General features: G+C 44.8%; 1 protein-coding gene across 1 annotated transcript; it reads right to left on the bottom strand.

The window, feature by feature from the left end:
- Positions 1-2,205: 2,205 nt before the first annotated feature.
- Positions 2,206-13,252, bottom strand: S100A10 (S100 calcium binding protein A10). The gene is made up of 3 exons (XM_080916477.1): positions 13,140-13,252; positions 7,494-7,645; positions 2,206-2,606 (listed from the first exon to the last, which is right to left on the bottom strand). The coding sequence occupies exons 2-3, from the start codon at positions 7,623-7,625 to the stop codon at positions 2,445-2,447; spliced, it is 294 nt and encodes a 97-aa protein (XP_080772603.1). The 5' UTR covers positions 7,626-7,645; positions 13,140-13,252; the 3' UTR covers positions 2,206-2,444.
- Positions 13,253-20,906: the final 7,654 nt, after the last annotated feature.

Here is a 20,906-nt window from a genome sequence, read left to right as displayed (position 1 = left end):
ATCAGCCCTGCAACAGTTTTGAAATGGACCTTCTGTTTCGTACTATTGTCTGTTCTTCCTTCTGGGTGTGGAGAGGGTGGAATCCAATTTACAACTCAGTCATGTAGCAGAATGAGTGGAATTTTCCAGCTGTTTCCTCTTCTTGGCAGAGTTTCTGCTTTGCCTTCTGGGAGCTATTAGTCTACAAACCCGAAGCTTAGCTGGCTGTTTCAGCAGGTCAGATTGTGGGAACTCTGTTTTGGTTGGCACAACCAACAACGTAGGAATTCACACCATAAATACTGTGTGCGCTCTCTTTCCTTGTTGGTGTTGTTAAACATGTTGATGGTGATAAAGTGAGGATGGTTTCCGCAGTGCCCCATCCCCTAACACACACACACACACACACACACTCACATGCACACTCACTAGCACAGGCATGGGCACAGGCACGCCCATCCTGAGCACAGATTCTCTGGCAACAGAATCCTCTCTCATTGCCAGAGTCTAGGGGAATCTACTAAGAATACACTGCTTTGAGTTTCCCCAAATCTTCACACCCGCTGTGAAGAGTCATTGTTAGGGCTCTTTTCCTCACCCTACAGACTGCTTCCTACTTCTAAAATAATTCTTGTTCTGTTTTCAGCAAAACAAAACAAAAACAAACAAACAAACAAAATACTGCCTTTACTGGTGGACTATCTGACCATGGGCTACATGCAGCCCAGGAGGACTGTGAGCACAGCCCAACACAGTGCTATAAACTCATTATAAACATTGTGACGGTTGTGTGTGTGTGTGTTTAAAAACTTGATAGCACTGTTGTTGAGTATGGGCTCTGTAGATGACAATGTCAAAGGTTGGATACCCCTCAAAGTGTGATGTTCTCATGGATTGGGGTGTCTGGGCACATGCTCATCATCTTGTGTTAGTTTTATCTGCCCACTTGTGGATTGACGACTAACCACACTAATGAAAGGCAACCTCAAGTGGTACATCTGGCACACATTCCCATGGGAGATTCTTTCCCTGCTATGGGGGTCCAGTCAATTTTTCTAATCTCTGTGGCCTTCAAAGATCTTCCTTTTTAGGGTCCCCTCTCCTCAAAGCCATAGTTTTTTTTAGTCTCCACATTGGAAGCTCTCTTCACTAAGTATCACTGGCGCTGGAGAGATGGCTCAGTGGCTAAGAGTGCTTGATGCTCTTCTAGAGGACCCCAATTTAATTCCCAGTATCCACATGTTGGATCATAGCTCTCTGTAACTTTAGTTCCAGGAGATCTGATCTAATATCTTCTTCTGGCCCCCAGGGGCATACACACAGTGTACAGAAATATATCCAGGCAGAATAAGTACATAGAATAAAAATAAATAAATGTATTTTTAATGCTCACTATTATGAGGAATGAAGGCCTTCCTCACAACACATACAAACCTAGTGATGAGCCCTTGAGACTCAGAGTAGCAAAGGGAAGTCATTTGTTTTACAACCTTGCAAAGTCGGGTGCTTTCAACAGAGATAAAACTTGCAGGATATTAGAAAGGAATGCAAAGAACAGTTCTTAAGCCCTGAACACAGGCCACTCCCCCATGTTTCTCATAGTCTGAGCAATCAGGAGTGTGCAATTTCGTCATTATCTGACCCCTTCTTACATTTCTCTGTTTCTCAGTAAAGCCCATGCTGGGTTTATCTCTACATTTTACATCTTACTTATTTTAAAGTTTGTTAGATACACGAGCTTGTCTTGTCTGGCACGTTGTTAGGCAAAACTGGGTTATTAACAATTTTTTTGCTCTACATTTCTAATTTTGACAGAGGCCCAGTTCTTTTATCTATAGCTAGACACTTTTGAAAATCAACCCTTACTTTAGGTTTTATTTCTTCCATGGCGATGGATAGGATGGATCTTCCTGCCAGTACCGGTGTACAGAGTTAAGGTCAAACTCTGACTCCTTTGAGTGTAGAACTTTGTTGATTGACCCTTGGATGTGGGGCCAAGTCATGTATGAAAGGAGACAGGGCAGAGAGCATCTGTTGTCTGTGTGGGCTGAGCCACAGGGTGTAAAATTCTGGAGTTGCCGGATGTATCAGATTCCTGAGCAAGTAGTAACCTTGGTGTAGACAGTCCTGTGGTGTGCTAACTGCCCAAGGTCATGCTGACTCTTCCTGACCCAAAGAAGCAGAGAACAAGCATTTCAGAAGGAACAAGAAGCACACTACCTCAAATTCAGAACTTAAAAAACAAGACTTTCTTTATTGAGGACGAGATGCAAACAATATAAAACTCAAAAGCTTCTCTGTCATTGGATTAACTTTTCTTTCTCTGCTTGTCGAATTGGAGTTGGATGGCAATTGCACGTTTGCCAAGGGTCCTGATCTGCTCACAGGAAGCAGTGGGGCAGATTCCTCAAGTGACCCCGAGGGAGAGCACGCATCAGGGTGTGGGTACCAGCGCTCCAGTTGGCCTACTTCTTCCCCTTCTGCTTCATGTGTACCACAAAATAGTCATTGCATGCAATGATGAGCCCCGCCACTAGGGACAGAAAACTCTGGAAGCCCACTTTGCCATCTCGGCACTGGTCCAGGTCCTTCATTATTTTGTCCACAGCCAGAGGGTCCTTTTGATTCTAAAAATAAATAAGAACAAAGGCAAACAATGTCAGTTGATGACATAATGATGTAGGCAACTATTATCTGATCCAAACTGTTGGCCACCATGTGCATAAGCATAATCTCTCAAGTCCTTCAGCTCTAGTCTTATGTCCTAAGTGACGTTTGTTAAGGCATCAACACATTTTGTTTTGTTTTTTGTTTTTTAATTTTCCCTTTAGAATGCCTTTCCAGTAACTTCATATTTGGATTGTGCCTAAGAACTATACTCACCATTTTTTCACTTCAAACTTAGATTTTTTTTTTTTTTTAAAAGCAAATTTTCATTCCTGACACCATGGTCAGATCCTTAAAAGAAAGCTCTTTATGCAGAGAGAGCTTCAGATTACTCAGGGGAAAGTTTCGGGGCGACTCACTGTTGTATTAGTTCTAAGCAGGTCCTAATGAGGACACTGGGTTTGGGTTTTAGAGAAGGCTCTGAGAACTCCTTTCCTCCTTTGCATAGTTGGGGCAAGCAAGTGCACTGTCACATCTGTCCTATCAGCTGTGTAAGCAAGTGCACTGTCACATCTGTCCTATCAGCTGTGTAAGCAAGTGCACTGTCACATCTGTCCTATCAGCTGTGTAAGCAAGTGCACTGTCACATCTGTCCTATCAGCTGTGTAAGCAAGTGCACTGTCACATCTGTCCTATCAGCTGTGTAGCCTGAGCCCAGCACACTGTTTAGTGTGTCTTCACATACCCACTGTAGCTATGAACACAGGAGTCTGGATGTGTCCTCTCTAGGAGGCCTCCCACTGTTCAGGAATTGAAATGCTAGTCACATGGTCTGCCTCTTTCCATTCTTGGAGTTGGTAAACCTATGGCATCTTAGTCTCATTACTGGATGTTATGCATTGGACAACCTTCAAAACAAGCGTGTTGGGCTGGAAGAGTGACTCAGTTGGGAAGGCGCCAGCATGAGAACCTGAGTTTGCGTCTCCAGCACCCACATAAAGCTGGTGCGCCTGCGCATTCCTAGAATCCCTGCAACAGGGAGGCAGAAACAGGAAGATGTCCGAGGCTCACGGGCCAGCCAGTCTAGCTAAATTGACCAGTTCGAGGTTCAGTCCGTTTATTTCAAATGCGATAGACCTGTGAGATAGCTCAGTGGGTAAGGCTGATTGCTTCTAATCTGATGACCTAAACTAAATCCCTGTAGCCCGCATGATGGAAGGACAGCATCTACTTCCCCAAGCTGTCCTCTGACCTCCTCATGCATGCTATATAATATGCACACAATAAATAAAAGTACACATGTGAATCTGTACAACATACACACACACACACACACACACACACACACACCTGCAGCCACCTTGTTAACTAATTTAAGCTTGCTCTCCATACTTTTCCTGCACAGCTTTCTATTCTCACCCATTGTGAACCTGGCTAAGAGCAAAAAGCAGTGACTATGGCATAGCCACAGTGCTAGCCAGACCCTCTGCCAAGCTGTGACATGAACGGTCCCAGTCTAATTTCCAACGGGTTTTGTGTTGCCCTTTGAAACCCTGTGACCTAAGCCCACCACTGTCTGCACTTCTCTCAGAATTCTGGTCTTCTAAATTCTTAAGAGAATGGCCCATCAGCCTCTGCTCATGGCAGCCTATAGTCTCTGAAGCCCATAGCTCTCAATTCTGATAAACTCCTGCTACACACTAGTTCCCAAAGCCTAAGAACCACATGGTCACAATAACACTTCTACTCCTTTTCCTTCGGGATCTCGGTGAATTGTACTATTGTCTCCAACTAAATGTGTGTTTCTTCCCTACACGAAGATCAAAAATCCTCACCTACATGCAATATGACCTGCGTATCCATTGCCCTCCCCCAGAGAGTACTGTCATCCTTTCCTTCTTGCACTGACATTGGATGTGGTCATATGACTTGCTGTTGTCAGTGACTTAAAAACAAACCGGACAAATGTGCTCTTTAGCCTCACTGATGGAACGAGAACTGGAGCAAGCCACAGCCAAGCCATCGTACAATTGCAGTGTGCAGAAGGAATTAGATGTTACTAGCTTCTGAGACATGTGGTTGCATGCTCACTTCTCCACCCATCATGCACATTTTAATATTTCTACATTACTCAGCGCCTTCTTTATTTTCCTTCACACACACGTATGTCTACACACCTATTGTCTGTTTTATACGCTGGAACATAACATTTATGAAGGAAGGATTTTTGTCTGTTTTGCTCACTATTGTGTCCCCTGTCTTTAGAGAAAAGCATGGTAAGTAGCTTATCACCCAGTGTGTATTTATTAAAGTCATTAACTCTGATATTCTTATTCTCGGCATCCATAAGGAATTAGAAAAAATTTTTTGAAGCTTTGAAGACTGAATCTAGGGCTCATATATGCAAGGTGTGTTTTTTTTAATTAATGAGATATATCATTATTAGCCCAGGGCTTCTTATGGAGTTTAGGCAGAGTCATAACTTACTAGCAGGTATTAGCCAACTTAACACAAGATGAAATCACTGGAGAGAAAGAAGCCTCAGTTGAAAAAATGCTTCAATAAGATAAGGCTATATATAGGTAGGCCTATAGGGTAGTCTTAATTAGTAATTGATGGGGGATGGCCTATTCCATGCTGGGTACAGCCATCTCTAGGCTAGTGGTCCTAGGTTATACAGGAAAGCAGGCTGAGCAAGCCATGTTGAGCAAGCCAGTAAGCAACACCCCTCCATGGCTTCTCCATCAGTTTCTGCCTCCAGGTTCCAGCCCTGCTTGCATTCCTGTCCTGACTTCCTTTAATGATGGGACAACAATATTGAAATGTAGGCCAAATAAACCCTTTGCTCTTCAAAAAAAAAGAAAAGTACGCACACAAAATAAATAAATAAATGTACAGAGAGAGAGAGAGAGAGAGAGAGAGAGAGAGAGAGAGAGATGTACACAAACACAGAGAGAGAAGAAACACAGAGAGAGAAAAGAGAGAGAGAGAGAGACTCAAATGAATATGTATGATAGAATCATAAGTCTCCTTAATGCATAGCATTGTTTCTATGGTGATTATCTTGATTATTCCTTTTGCTGCTATGCTGGTTAGAAGCACAAAACTGTGGTTACTCCTGTAGGTCCAGGCTATCTCAGGGAAAGAAATAACCTCTAATGCAGTAGGGGCTGTTAAAAGTCACAACGTAGTTATGAATTCCAGTGACCAAATGATTAATGGAAAAACTGACTGACATGCAATATTAAAGAGTGCTGGATACTTACACATTGCACTCATAGATCTCTTATAGCAGAGTCATAACTGTCTGCCCGAGGGTAGCTAAGCTATTAACTGAAACCTGCTGTATGTAGCTAATTCTGGCCTCACCCCCAGCTTCCTGGCTGTGGTCAGAATGAGTAAAGTTTGGATGACATAAACCACCTACTTTAGAAACAAAACGCTCTGTTAACGCAGTGAGTACATGTCTGGAATTATGGCCCTGTCTGTGCCTGGAATAAGATACTCTGCCGTGGTGAGCACACCCCTTTGCATACATCCTTTATGTTTCTCATGTCACAGAGCCTTGAGTATGGAAGGATCTGTGCCTTAGGTCACACAGGACGAGTGAGTGTTTTAATGTTGAGAATGTCTCTGCAGATGTGACAGGCTGGCTTACAAAAAAGCACATTTTGTTCTTGCATTTCATGTTTATCTAGAAGAATAAACAAGTTAAAAGTGGGCATGTGAATAAATGTCTTATTTTAGAGAGGAGGGAGCCGGGGATAGAGAGTGAAAGCCGCTGGCCACTGTTAGTCTACAGTTAGATCTTCTGCACACTAGTCCACAGCTAGAGCTTCCATGTGCTTGTCTGGGCCTGCATCACAGTGCCTACGGCAGCAGAGGAACTAGCTCACTGGGCTAGCACTGGGGTGATTGCAGCTTAATGAAAGGAGCCAGGCCACCCATTTAACTGATGTTGATGATGTGTAAAAACAGTCTGCTGCAAAGTTCTGTGTTTACTACTGTAAGAGTCATGGCCCTAGATACTGTGCTATTTATCAGGCAGATGACAAGAGATGGGATCCCTTTACCCTTCATGGACTAATGCAGCCAGTCCAAGAACCATCCTTTCTTTCCAGGAAAAGATGGGACTGTACCACAATCTTCTACTGTGTCAAGCAAAATTTTGTCTTAGATGTGTATTAAATTCAACAATAAGGGCCTATAAAATCAAAGGACAACTATGCTTGGTGACTTATGTCTTGACTAGCATATATGAGAAGTCCTGGTCTCCAGGCATTGTTCAATCCTCCCAAAGTTAGGTATGAACTTGGCTGTGCTTCTAGGTTCCTAAGACGGCACTGACATTGTAAAAAGCTATTATTTCTGGAATGAGACTTTGTTCTTATTCAGCCAACAGTTAACACAATCCCTTTATGGGTTAGATCTGGAAAAAAAGAAGCAGATTCTTTTTGTCCAAAGGGATTCAAGAAGATCTGAGTAGAGGGAAGATCCCTAAGAGAGCACCTGCTTTGCATGAATGAGGCCTTAGACTCAATGGCACCTCACAGCCACACACAGGGAAGATTCAAGTTTTTCCAAGTGGCATATGACCAAAATGTGGAACTCCCATCATGAGGGTTATAGACTTAAGGTGCAGCATCCCTTGGTCTATTACACACTTGTGAAAAGTCTTTCCCCCTCATGATGTGCCAGTGGGTGTGGATACTTTCACCTGCAGATTGAGAGTTCTTTGAGGACAGGGGTGGAATTTTTCTACTTTGCTGATCCTGTGATATATTAACACATAGTAGGTACTGTCTACTAAGCAAATGGATGAAACACTTCCACGTAGTGACCCTACAGGAAAGAAAAGGGAAGACACACTGATTTTTATGTCTGGTTTTGAGACTTTCAGTACTTACTTCCAAAAAACCAGGGAACTCCCTTTCCATGAGCAATCTCAGATCCTCTTTTGTCAAGTAGTCTTTGTCCCCAGCAAACCTGTGGAATGTAAGCATCATGGTTTCCATGGCGTGCTCCATTTGGGATGGCATTTTGAAGAATCTGTTGAAACCTGTTAAAGGACATAAAGATAGTTTGTACAAATTTTTAAAACACATGTATGAAAAGCTGTAGACAGTAATGGGAAAGGATAAAGCAGAAAGAAGATGTAATTACCTTTCCCATAAAATTCAATCAATATAAGGCCCTGTTTTGGGCTTCTGATGGTAGTAACAGACCCTTCAGGTATAAGATCTCAGAATGTAGGATTTACCCAGATGTCAGCTACTCTACATGTTCCTAATCAAGAAAAAGAAGATCTAACTTTCTGAAAAAAGGAAGGCAAGAGATGCTCTTTTCAACTAGATAGTACCAAATGGAAGAGATATTTCCACATTTCCCTTGGTGCTGAAAATGTAATTCTTCAAAATGGCTGAACTCCAACAAGGCCAAGTCCAACTTGGTTACTATAGAAGCTTCAGCCCACCAAGTATGACTCAGAGTCCTAGACCAATCTGACTTTAAAGATTAGAAACTTGCTTACAGATGGGTTTGTCTGCTGGCTGTGTATACTCTACTCTGAACTCAAGCTGTAGCAGTAAAATGCAGCCGCTCTGTCTGAGTACACACTCCATAAAGTTCATTATCAGGCTCAGCAGAGAAGGAATGAGTAAGAATAGATACAAACTCCTTAGGAACCAGACACAGTTTTGGTACAACTATGCAGAGGTGTTCTTCCTCACAAGCTGGGGTACAGTGAGAGACCTTTCGTCTCATGAAGAGTTTGAAGAGAGGAAAGGAAACGTTAGATCATTTTGTTTGGTACAATGAACTGGGGCAAAGGTTTAGGCCAGACCTGGTGCCAAGTGGTGCTCAGTGTCCACAGAGAGTTTTGAGTAACAATGGAAGAAGCGGGCAACTTCTTCCGCTGAGGAACAACAACAGGAACCTGGGGTGTGCTTTGGTCTGAATCCTGCTGCTGGCCAATGCCTTCTCCGATCCCTAAATTCTCTAACCCACCCCAACACACACACACACTGAACCCTAGGTCCTCACTCACGATATTCGTGTCTTCTATCACTGAACTACATATACACCCTGCCCCTTTTCACTTCTTATCTTGAGACAGTTATTTATTTATCGCTAACTTGCCTAGACTGGCCTTCCCTTGAGATCTTCCTGCCTCTGCCTGTTGAGAAGCTGGAATTTGGAGTCTGAGACATTAGGCCTGGATTCTAAATACTATCTTTTACAGAGTCAAAGGTGTGGTGCTGAACACTAGCGTTGAAGAATTATATTTAAGGATTCTAATTCTACTTCTCTCCGAAAAATTTTAAGATCCAGCTAAGGAATCCCACACCTGAGAACACGGCCAATGAGGATCTGGCATGATTCATCTGCAGGATGTGAACAGCAGCAAGTTTACACTTCAAGGTGTACACTGTCATGAAATCCAGGGAGCCCCTCCCCTTTTCCTGTCTTATACTGCTTGGATCTGCCCCACCTCCTCAATCCCAGATATGGGTTTCTAATGGCAGTGGTGGGGTTAGGGGGAGTCTACCTTGGATTGATTTGGAAGCGCAGAGTTTAAGAGAACTGAATTCCAGTCACCCTAAGGACATGGGATGGCCACCTCAGTCCTTCCCTCATTCAGAAAGGAGCCAGATGCCAGTAAAGTCTGTGCTCACATTCAGAGCAAAGATTCCAGATCCCAGACATCCCAGCTGTGAGAACCAAGTGGACACCCACTGTACTTTCTTCACAGGCTCAGGAGAGTGTAATGCAGAGGTAAAGAGGAATCCCCCCAAAAGAAAAACAGAGCAATTTAAGACTCCCAGAAAATGCAAGCTGTAAGCAGAGGAAATCCTGTCCTCATTTGAATATCCTCTTCAGGAGGGTGAGGTCAGGCTACCTTGCCAAAGAGCTAAGGTCTAAGGTTAGTGCACTCTTTCCTGCCTTGCCCAGAGGGCTATGAAATGACAGTGTTACTCCCTGAAGCCTCATCTCTGCCCTAGGTCCTCCCTCCCCAACTCCCCTGTTTTATTCCACACACCAGCCAACAGAGCAGCCCACGGACTCCCTGCTTGTTCAAGATACCTGCAATAATAATACAGATAGGGGCTGGCCAGAAAGTGAAAGCAGAGGATCCAGGTATGGAAGGAGCAGTCCCAAGAACTATGAAGATAGCACTCAGGGGTGAGATGGGGCTGAGACAGGAGAAATGGAGTAATCAGCCAGCCTGGGTTGTACAGACCCTGTCTCAAGAACCAAAACAACAAACAAGCAAACACATGTAACAGAAATGTGAAGATGCTGTTCTCTTGGATGAACGAATGCACCACATTGTCCTCTGGCAGAGTGGTCCAAACCGATCAGCCATTTGCTTGGTTGGGGCTTGACTTGCAGGGCCTACTACAGCTCTGTAACCACTTACTAGAATGAAAGCTTTTCAGGAACTTGAATCTGGTATCTCCACTCAACCTAACCTCCAACTCCACTCCAGATGGGGTGGGCCTCCCCCTTCTGATTGGTTCATGAGGGCCTTGAGCATTGGTCTGAGAGTCCCGGGAACCTTTTCAGTGTCCCTGACACCCCACCCCATACCTGGTAAATTCAATTGGACACACCTGTTCACCTGCCTGCCTTGGCTCTAAAGCTGTCTTGGTCAAGAATCTTTTTTTATTGAGAGACCACTAGATGACACTTGTTAACTGAATGACTCAAAGTAGGGGAGAAACAGATAAAATTGTTTTTAGGAAGATGACTGTAGCTCAGAGCTTCTGGGAAGGGCAGGGGGAAGGGAGGCCTCATCAGGGTTCACCTATGAATGGAATGACAGAGTACATTCCAGACACACAGGGATAAACTATGTGTCCTGCTAAGCAGGTCTGGTCAGATGCACAAGCCTCTCACTCCTGCTGTTTCTCTAGGTTTCATTCATTACGCCTGCCATGGCTTGGCCAGTTCAGCAGGAAGGACCCAGGCCTTACCCACTCACCTTTTACTGAACCATTTTTTCCTGAGGTCAGCAGACACCCTTCACATTAGCCTGAGCAACCTGTCTTAAATCTCTTTCTCTGAAGAAGACAATTCCTGTTTTTGTTTCCTTTTCAGCAAACACTTTGCACACATCAGCTATGGTGCTAAGTACCAACCACATTCTCATCTTCTCTGTTGGTCTTTATGGGAGGGGCTTAGGGTGGGAGTTCCTCTTCCTGAGCAATCCCAAATGTCTGTTCTGGACCTATGCCCAGGTCTAGGCTATAAATCTCAGAAGCCGGAGGCCTGATTTACTTTGTTCATCTGCATTTTGTCCATATCTTACTTTTCTTGAAGCCACCCAGAATTCATTATGGTGCCAGTGAACATAAACATCCATTATTTTAAAAACGCTTATAGGGTTTCTGTTCTTTTGTTTAGTAGAATTTGAAGAACAATCCTTTTTTTTTTTTTTTTTTTTTTTTAAATTGAATCCAGAGGACATTCTTAAATCTGGCCCTTAAAGTATATTTGGTGTAAGAATGAGATTAAAATAATGGATTCTGGCTCAGCCTTTCTCACGGAATAAAACTTGCTTACTACAGACATGATCTGCAAAGAAAGTTCCAGATGCAATTCAACAGGAAGAAAGAACTCTAACTCAACAAAGGACACCCATTTTTTCCATGAGGAGCTGTCATGATTCAGCAACCCAACTAACACCGGCTACAGTGACAAGTGGGAATTATTTAGTTGAAGAGTAGAAAGTTGTTTTTAAAAGCCAATCAGTCCCTCCTTACCTCCCTCCAGGATGGCCTCCAGGGGTGGCGGCCCTGAAGAACCAGAGTCTCACACATGCCAAGCATGTTACTTCCTTTGCTTTTGAGATGTGATTCGTGAGAGCCCATATTTTTGTTCAGCTTTGCCCAGCACTGTGAGCATTAATTTATTTCATAATTCTGAAAGAATTGCATTGTTCCCTTAGCTAGGCTTAAATGGATGGAGTGTGGCCAAGGCATATCAAATACTTATGTATTTGATGGGAGGCGGGGACACATGACTTTTTTTTTTGAACTGTCAGTGGAAAGCAGGGAGGCATCCAGCTTCAGCCCCACCCAGCCCAGGGCCTGACCACATTGGGGTGACTGCTCAGAGGCTGGCCAGAGTGAACCCAAATAACTGCTCTATGCCAAGCAGAAGAAGAAGAAAAAAAAAGGAAGAAAGAACTACTCTTAGACTGTTGGTGATGATTAAATTTGCATCTGGGTGGGGGAGAATAAGGTAAATGAAAATTTCAGTGAGTTACATGAACCACAACTCCAGATATTAGCTTTTGCAATTTGCTGAAACACACCAAAGGCTCTCTGACAGTGCTTCTACCTAAATGAAGTACAACATCAAGAATCCACTCCTGCAAGCTGAAACTCAAGCTTCAGGGGAGAAAGAGAAACTTGGTACGGTTCTGCCCGTCTAATTACTGCCCTCCCAGACAGCTCAGTCAAGAAACCCCTCCTGCAGGTTGGTGGCCAGTTAGTTGTGACTCATTTCCTCTTGGAAAATGCCCTGGAAGATGGCACAGTTCCTCTTCTCCTTCAGGGAGCAATCTGTTCAAACCATCCACAGAGAATCAGCAACCAGCTAGGCCACACCCAAGGTCTCACAGCTGAGTCACAGGCCTCAGATCACTAGGAGAATCCAGGAACCCTTTGTGCTAGCCCCACCCTGCAGAATGTGTCTAGTTTTCTGGGGTGGGGGAGGGGGTGTGGGAGAATGAAGGGAGGTGGGTTCCGTGGATTTCAGAGTGTGGCTCAGGGCTCTTTGCTGGTCTGTTACATTTCTGTTTTCCTTGCCACCCACTCAGGAAAATTTCTCCAGAGTCCTCCCAGGCAGGGCTGAGAAAGAGGTCAGTCACTTCTGTGGCCAAGCTCAGCCATGGAGTAGGTACACTCCTCTCTCACTGCATCATATCTAAATAATCTGGGACTAAGATTCTACACCAAGCCTGTTCTCCCTCTCCTCTCTCTGGTTTAGAAACACTTGGTAGAGAGAAACCCGAGCACTTCTTCATAAAATCCTGCTTTAAAGATCCTTCCGAACCAACGTGCAATTTGCAATTTTCTAAGGCAACAAACAGAGCAGGGTCCTTTAGAAAGGGAATCCTCCAGTTGCCAAGCCTCCAGTCTGCCCTGGCCAAAGCAGCTCAGTCTGGTTGGGCTATGAACATCTGGACTGGGGTCTGCCTATAGCTTAAAGCTGCAAGGAAATGGCAGCTGGGATAGAGTGCAAGCAGATTCTGCTAAACTCCAGTTAACTCATAAGACTAGTTCCAAAGTAGAAGAGATGAGAATGAAGAACCACATGCCGAAAGTGAGACCGGAGGAACAGCGGGCCCCAACGCCAGGGTGGGGCAGCTGCAGACTACAGTAACCTCCTCCGCACCAGCGGGTCTGGGGCGTCCGAAGCAGTTTGCTAGCTGGAAGGTGGCCTCACCCAGGCCCGCGGGGCGCGGCACCACGCAAAGCCCGGCTGGAGGCTGAAGCAAGCGGGTGTGGGGTTCCCCGAGGGCAGATATTAGGTGCGGGACTCACCTGGGCCCCGAGGCGCTGCAGTCCTTGGAAGAGCTGGGCACTCAGCGATGAGGCTGGCCCCGAAGACCGCGCGTCTTTGTACGTGGGGCGGGTACAGAGGGCGGAGGCGCCCCGGAGCGGGAGGAGCCTGGAGGGCAGGCAGTCGCCCTCCCACCCATCCCTCCCTTCCTGCCCCCCACCCCACCCCGTCCCGTCCTGTCCCAGCTCTCTCTCTCTCTCTCTCTCTCTCTCTCTCTCTCTCTCTCTCTCTCTCTCTCTCTCTCTCTCTCTCTCTCTCTCTCTCTCTCTCCTCTCTCCCTCCCTCCCTCCTTCTTTCTTTCCCTCTCCCTTCCTCCCTCCCTCCCTTTCTTCCTCCCTCCCTGTTTCTCCAAAACACAGCACACACACACACACACACACACACACACACACACACACACACACACACACAGTCTTCAACTCTGCAGACAGACTAACTTCGCCTGTCCCCAGGGACAGCTCTATTGTGAACGTCCCTGCAGAGGAATGCTCTTAGTCTCAGAAATTTCAGGACATTCTCTTTCAGGACCAGCGCCCTTCCTCTTGGGTTTGGTTTTAGAAAGTGGGTCAGTGTATAAATAAGAATTCAGCCATCTTTCGGGGGACACACCGGCTCATAACCAGAGCTAAGTGCCTCTGTGGGAACCTACAGGGTTAGGAATCATTTCCTAGACAAGCAGAAGGAACACACTGAACGGCTCTCAGCTTACACCACCTAGTTTGCTCTAGGAGCTGGTCCTGGAGTCTCCTGTGTGGTGTTGAGTGCAGAAGCTAGGCTCCTGGGCTCCTGCCTAGCCTTGCCACCAGCTGGGTACTGAGGAGCAGGGCGGGTGCTGGTAGTTTGTCAGTTTCGGGGGAATCTTTGTCACAGGGTTCGCCTTTCCTAGTACAGCTTGTGGTTTCACTTGGTCTATAGCTGCGCTTCAGTTGTGGCAAATATTGATAAAAGCTGTTTTGGAGCCTCCTTCTTGACTCTACTTGGCCCGGAAAAAAAAAAAGCTCTTTAGAAGAAATTTCTAGAAGATATTTAGAGACAACTGTCTCCTGGCAATCACACCCTTCCTCGATACTTATTTTATTTGTGGCTTGGGGTTAAATGCTTACTACTATCAGCTATTGCAGACACAGCCCAGTCCCTCGCACTGGGGTTTCCCCTGTTCCCAGGGGAGGTTCTGGAAAGGATGAGAGATTCCAAAGGGATAAACAGAAGCGGGTAATTCTCCACGCACCACCACGTGACAGTCTTGGCAGCAGTCGGGAAACATTCAACTTGGATCAGCTCTCTTTTCTCCCGGGTCTCTGAAACTTCAGTTCTGGCTCTTCAACAGCAATTCTTCCAAATCTTCCTACAGGCTTCCCCAGGCCATCACAGCTGTGGAGGAATACCAGGGAAAATGCAACTGAATTCACAATATTCCTACTCACTGGCTTTCTTCAGCTGAGGCAGGAGCCTTAGAATGGTTAGTATGTGCCAGAGCCTGGGGATTTAGAGATGGGGAATCAGTTTCTTCTTTCAAAGAGCTCCAAGATTTCTGAGCAGTCCCGTGATCGCTGAGCAGTACAAGAGTGTTGGACCGGGGCTTCTGAGCTCGGCGCTGGGGCAACAATCTGATTCATGGAGGAAGCACTGTAATTCTTTTACCTGCAAAACTATTATAACTTCTTAGAAAGGCATATAGGTGCTCGTTGTGTCTGAGTGCTTTTTTAAAAAATCACCGTGTGTCCGTGCACGTGTATGTGCCTCCATGTGCATGTGTGCCAGGGCACATACGAGACACTGTGAGAACAGTTTTCAGGGGTCAGTCCATTTATGTGGGATTTGGAGGTTGAACTCAGGTCATCAGGTTTGCACGGTAGCACCTTTCCCCTCGGAACCTTCGTCGACCCAGACATCATACTTCCTTTGTGGAGGGGTTAGAAACCATAGCAACTAAAACAATAAATAATTATTTATAAATGCGTGGACCAAAGAATAAACATTTTACGTATTTCTTTCTAGTCCTATACATATAATTATATTGATTTTTTTTAAGTTGGCAGTATTCTTTTTTGGTCCACATGATTTATTCTCTCCCACCCTACACACTAGTTTTGAGGTGCCGGGATGAAACAGGTTTGAACCCAGAGCTTCTCACATGCTAGGTAAGCCATGTCCTACTGAGTTACATCTCTGGCCCACTTTTGCTTTGTCTGTGTCGCTTTTTATGAAGAGTGTCGTGTTCACTCACTCATTCTCCCTTTTCATTCCTTTAGTGACTGTTTTCTTCAATCTGCTAGCAGAACTGCAGGAATCTGGAGCCCTAGTGGGCGCCATCTCACAAAGATCCTGAGGGCACATGGGGAACAGGGCCGCAGGACAGACACTGTAGCAAGTGCTTTCTCAGTAAGACCCCCCCCCCCCAAGCATCTAAACTGCTCTGTGAACGGAGAGCTCCAAGAAGCTGCCAATGCTAAAGCTGCATGTGGTGAGGCATGTCTGTAATTCTAGCACTTGGGAGGCAAAAAAGATTGTGCATTTGAGGCCACCCTGGACTATATAGTGGCTGTCAAAAGCAAATCAAAACCAAAACCTCCCTCTCCAGGAAAAGTGACCCCAGCCAAGTTCTTTCTGCAGGAAATGGATATGCCTTGTTAACCACATGGACAAAGTGAAACCAAACCTACTTCCCTACTAACAGTTGACTGGGGCAGAGACCAGCTCTGCAGTCTGTCTGCACAGGTTTCTGCATGGTACAGGGCAGGGTACTACACACAAAGAAACAGTGCAACTTCCAGGACCTCTGAACACTTCAGCCCATCAGTATCTAGGACAGGTTGGTCCTCGATACAGAGAGAGCAGTCACTGGAGGAACAGGGTCTGGATGAGGTGTGGTCCCAGGAATAAAGAGAAAGTAACTTACAAATTGTCCACCAGCCACCTTCCAGTGTGCAGAATTCTTCCAGCAGGAGAGTCGTTTTACTGGCAATGCAACACTAGAGATCCTTCCTTCTTCTCCAAGAGGCATAGCAATGAAATCTCATTACCAGTGCTTCTTGTTTCTCTTCCACAGGGTAGAACTGTTTCTGGGATGTCGCCACTCAACCAGGGATTATGCATCTAGCACCTCTTTCATCCGACTGGGATGATGTGACTAGTCATCTATGAAGTGAGATTGCAAGTCAAGTGACACATTTCCATACCCAGGAGGCAAAGGTGACTTTCTCCATGTTTCTTTTTAATGTTTTCCAGGACTCCAAGGCTCTTGGGGTGGAAGAGCCACAGTTGGGAAGAGCCTAATCCCAAAATCAATATAAGGAAGAAAATTACTTGTTGACCAAGTACCCATCACTGGGCAAATGGGGGTGGGCAATGTAAAACAGTCTCAAGAATTAGGGGGTTTATTTGCTACAACATAATCTGAGAGAACAGAGTGACATTCTTTTGAATGCTAGTTCTGGGGCAGCACAAGGTCATTGACCAATTTGTTCTAGATCCTGATGGGCAGAAGTGTTCATAGGTCCTGGAAGTTACATTGTTTCTTTGTGTGTAGAACCCTTCTCACCCTGTAGCATATAGAAACCTGTTCAGCCTAGTCTAACCTTCTGTCTACCCAGATACTAGATTAGCATAAATCATACCTGAAGAAACTTTACTGGTCAGTTTCAATGCCCTTGGAAGAGTCATAACAGTCCTGCAGGGCTCTTCAGTTACAGTTTTTTTGGTATTCTGTAAACCCACAGTTACCTGGCAACAGCCAGGTATGCTCCGCCCCACAGTTACCTGGCACTAAAAAGGGGGCTGCTTGCCCCCTCCTCTTTCTTGGTCTGTTGCTCTCTTGCCTTTGTCCCTCCTCTTCCCATTCCTTTCCCCCCTGTCTCTCACATGCTCATGGCCAGCCTCTACTTTTCTACTCCTCTCTCTCTCTCTGCCCCTACTGCCCTCTTGACTCCCCTCCCCATGCCCTGAACAAACTCTATTCTGTACTATATTATCCTGTGCCTTGTCCTTCAGGAGAAAGAGATGCTTCAGCATGGATCCACCAGAGGCATCCTTTTTGTCCCCATGCCTCGCCTGCACCTCTATGGAGCCCCCACTCTCTTGATCTTTTTCCTAACAACACTGATCTGGTCAAGATTGGTTTTTCGTTTGTTTGTTTGTTTGGTTGGTTGATTTGGTGTGTTTATTTGGTTGGTTTTGCTGGCAATTCAAAAAGGAAAGGAAGAGAAACTGATTTAAATAAATATGACTATACTAGTGTACCCAAAATAGCGAGAGCTGAATATTTAAATTGTTTCTAATGATTGTACTATCATAAGTAATAAATCACATAATATATATAAGAAGACCAATTTTGAACAAACATCTTTGCTTGCATCTTTTTTGTGAATTTGCTTATGTGGATCCTAAAGGACCAGTAGCGAATGGGCACTTTGTGGTGGTGGTGTAGATGGGAGAAAAAGTCAGATGTTGGTATGGACTCAGGAGTACCCCCAGTGGTATGGGGAAAATGCAAAGTCCTTAAAGTTTGGAGTCCTGACACCTGACACTGGTGTCTTTGTTGACATCTGAGGTGTAGGAAGTGGGAGATTGTGTCTAAGGTAATAAGAAGCCACTGAAGAATGTAAACAGGAAGTGAGCGGCTCTCCTTCTTAGCCCTAAGGCTCTATCTAGGCACAGCCCCACAGCCAGTCAGCCATTTCATTGTGGGTAAAATGGGGGGTGGATTTGTTTATCTTCTGTGAAGCAAACTGAGCCATCTAATGAACATGAACATGTCCTGCTCAGTTTCAGCAGGTCCCACATCTTCTGTATGATCTTCTACTTTGCATGAGAAAATAGCTTTAGAAAAACCAGGTCGGGCTGTTGGCCACTACTGAAGGTGAGTAGAGATTCGTTCAGTCAAAGCTGCATAATTAGTTTATGTCTGTCTTAAAGTAGCAGCATTTGAAAAACTAGTGTTTTATTGTTTTGGGTTTTTTTTCCAACAGAATTTTCCCCCTTTAAAAAATATTTACTTTTAATATATGCGTATGTGTACTATTGTGAGTGAAAGGAAATTAAATTCAAGGTCTGATAATCCTGTTGCTGGTTTTTGGTATTTTCTTCATAGTATATTTTAGTCTTTAATAATTAAGACCTTCCACAATCTGACAGTCTCTGCAATGCTGAATTCTCTCTTTAAGGAGAAATAATGTTTCTTATACTTTCCTTAGTTTTAGTTGTCTGAATATGATTTGTTTGGGCTCTTATACAAGGAGATGGAATGTGGGGTGAACAGACAGAGAGAAGTATCTTGTCAGTTGTTAGCTAAGAGATTTAGGTCTTAACTGCCTTCACCTGGGCACCATTGATTTCGGAGCTCTGGAATTCATACTCATTAGCGAAGCTGTAACTTATCTTGTATAAACACCACGGTGCCTGGCCTGCATATATTTGCCCGGAGCTTCATCATTAAACTACCTCCTGCTTTTGCAGCAAGAAGGTCTCTCGAGTTTTACTGGATAACCCCATGTCCCGAGACTTGAGTGGGGGTCCCCAAAAGGGGGTCCTACAGTGAGTGTATACCATATGTGTGCAGGTCCCTGCACAGGCAGAAGAAGATGTTGGATGCCCTGGAACTGGAGTTTCAGGGATTGTGAGTTATGTAATGTGGGTGCTGGGAAATGAACTTCTGTTCCCTGAAAGAGCAGCAATTTCTATTGACTCCTGAGTCCTGTCCCCAGTCCTCTAGAAGTCCTCTTAGTTCAAGGCTGGAAATCCCCACTTTCATCTGTAGGAAAAATGCGAATTCAAATGATTATACTCTAACAAATATTTACTGAGAGATTTATCAGTTCCCACAGTGACTTGGCTACTGGAAACATGCCGATGACCAAGACAGAAAATCTCTGACCTATAGCTGTTAGAAACTTTTATGTCAACTTGACACAAACCAATGTCTTCTGAGAGGAGGAGATCTCAACTTAGTCAATGTCTCCATAAAATCAGGCTGTAGGCAAGCCTATAGAGAATTTTCTTAATTAGTGATTGTTGGGGGATGGCTAATGTGGATGGTGCCCTCCCTAGGCTGATGGTTCTTGGTGCTATAAGAAAGCAGGCTGAGCAAGCCAGAGGGAGCAAGCCAGTAAGCAGCACTCCTCTATGACCTCTGCATCAGCTCCGGACTACAGGTTGCTGCTCTGATGTCTATCAGTAATGGTGTGGATGCATAAGCCAAATAAACTGCTTCCTCTCCAAACTGCTTTTGTTCACTGCTGTTTTATCAGAGCCATACTGACCCCAACTAAGACATGAGCCTTTTCTGGTGAAAAAGAAAAGTGAAATGAAAATTAAGATGAAAACTTAAGTCTGTAACTTGCGATGGGTGTCCTAATGGGAAACATAAGATTCTATGAGGAGAACAGACAGGATCAGTTTTAGATAGAAGGTCGAGGAAGGCTGCCCAGAGTTGGGGATATTGAAACCCACATTTAAAGGAGGAAGAGGAATTAGGGTTGCAGGTCGGGGGAAGGGAGGGAATAGAGGTGGGATGAATGTCTGATAGCAGAACCGAAAACCATCACTGTGTCTGAAGCACACTGAATAAGGGGAGGTGACTGGAGATGAGCCTGCAAAGGCAGTGTTTAGAAGTAGCTGTTAAAATATGTTGGGGGGCAATAGAAAAAACAAATGAAACAAAATAACCAGCTACCAACTAGCACAGGCTCTGCAGATTAAGACAAATATGGGAGTGAATCATATTTTCCTCTGCTGTTTATTATCTACAAGATCTTGAATATGTTACCCAGCCTCCCAAGGCCCAGGTTTCTCATTTCAAAAGAGGCTTGATAGCAGACACTTACCTCATAGGGATTTTATAAATATAAATAAGAACATACATGTAAATACTTAGCAGAGTTCCCAGCACCTAATAAGTACTCCATTCGAGTTAGATGTGGGTTTTACTTATGGGTAGAGCATAGGAGATGACCAGGCAGACCATGCTGAACCCACCTCTGTGGCGTGATGTCATTGTGCCATGGCTGAGTCTCTGCTACATCCTTTTCTTTACCTGTCATGTGTTTTTTTTTTTAAAATAAAAGGTATGTTCTGGGCTTCGGCACCAATGTTAGGAAGAAGATGAAGAGAGAGAGAGTGAAGGGGGGTATGATCTATGGCGGTATGGTAAGGCAAGGGGGCAAGGGAGATGCTTATGAAGGAGCCATATTGGGAATTCCTTCCCCCTGAGGGACCAGCCACACAAGGGTATAGTACAGAATAGAGTTTATTCAGGGCATGGGGAGAGGAGTTAAGAGGGTAGTAGGGGTAGAGGGAGAGAAGAGAGGAGTAGAGAAGTAGAGGCTGGCCATGAGCACGTGGAGGGGGGGGAGTGAATGGGAAGAGGAGGGACAAAGGTGCAAGAGAAGAACAATGGGGGGGGGGCAAGCAGTCCCCTTTATAGTGTCCAGTAACTAGGGCAGAGCATACATGGTTGTTGCCAGGTAACTGTGGGGTGGGGTTTACAGAATCCCAGCAACCTGTAACTTGAATCTCAAATTCTTATCCTGGAGGAGTTTGGTGATGATGATGATTTTATAAAGGGATCATGATAGGGACCAGGTGATTTATGTGCACCCATCCTGAAAGGAAGAGTCAGCCTTTAAAGTCTTTTGAGAAATTTTTCAAAATATTTTCCTATTTAAAAAAAAAACTTATATATTTTTTTATCTATACAGGTATTAATCTATACAGGTATACCTCGGCACTACATGCATGTAGTACCTACAGAG

Source organism: Micromys minutus, assembly GCF_963924665.1.
Source record: "Micromys minutus genome assembly, chromosome: 4".
Lineage (NCBI taxonomy): Eukaryota > Metazoa > Chordata > Mammalia > Rodentia > Muridae > Micromys > Micromys minutus.
This window is presented reverse-complemented; position numbering and strand designations above follow the sequence as displayed.

What these genes read in the sequence shown, in the direction of transcription:
- S100A10 (XM_080916477.1), bottom strand. Translation starts at nt 7,625, where the DNA reads ATGCCATCCCAAATGGAGCACGCCATGGAAACCATGATGCTTACATTC. An exon ending in AGTTCCCTGGTTTTTTGGAA is followed by an intron (nt 2,607 to 7,493) that starts GTAAGTACTGAA and finishes ATTTATTTTTAG; the next exon opens with AATCAAAAGGACCCTCTGGC.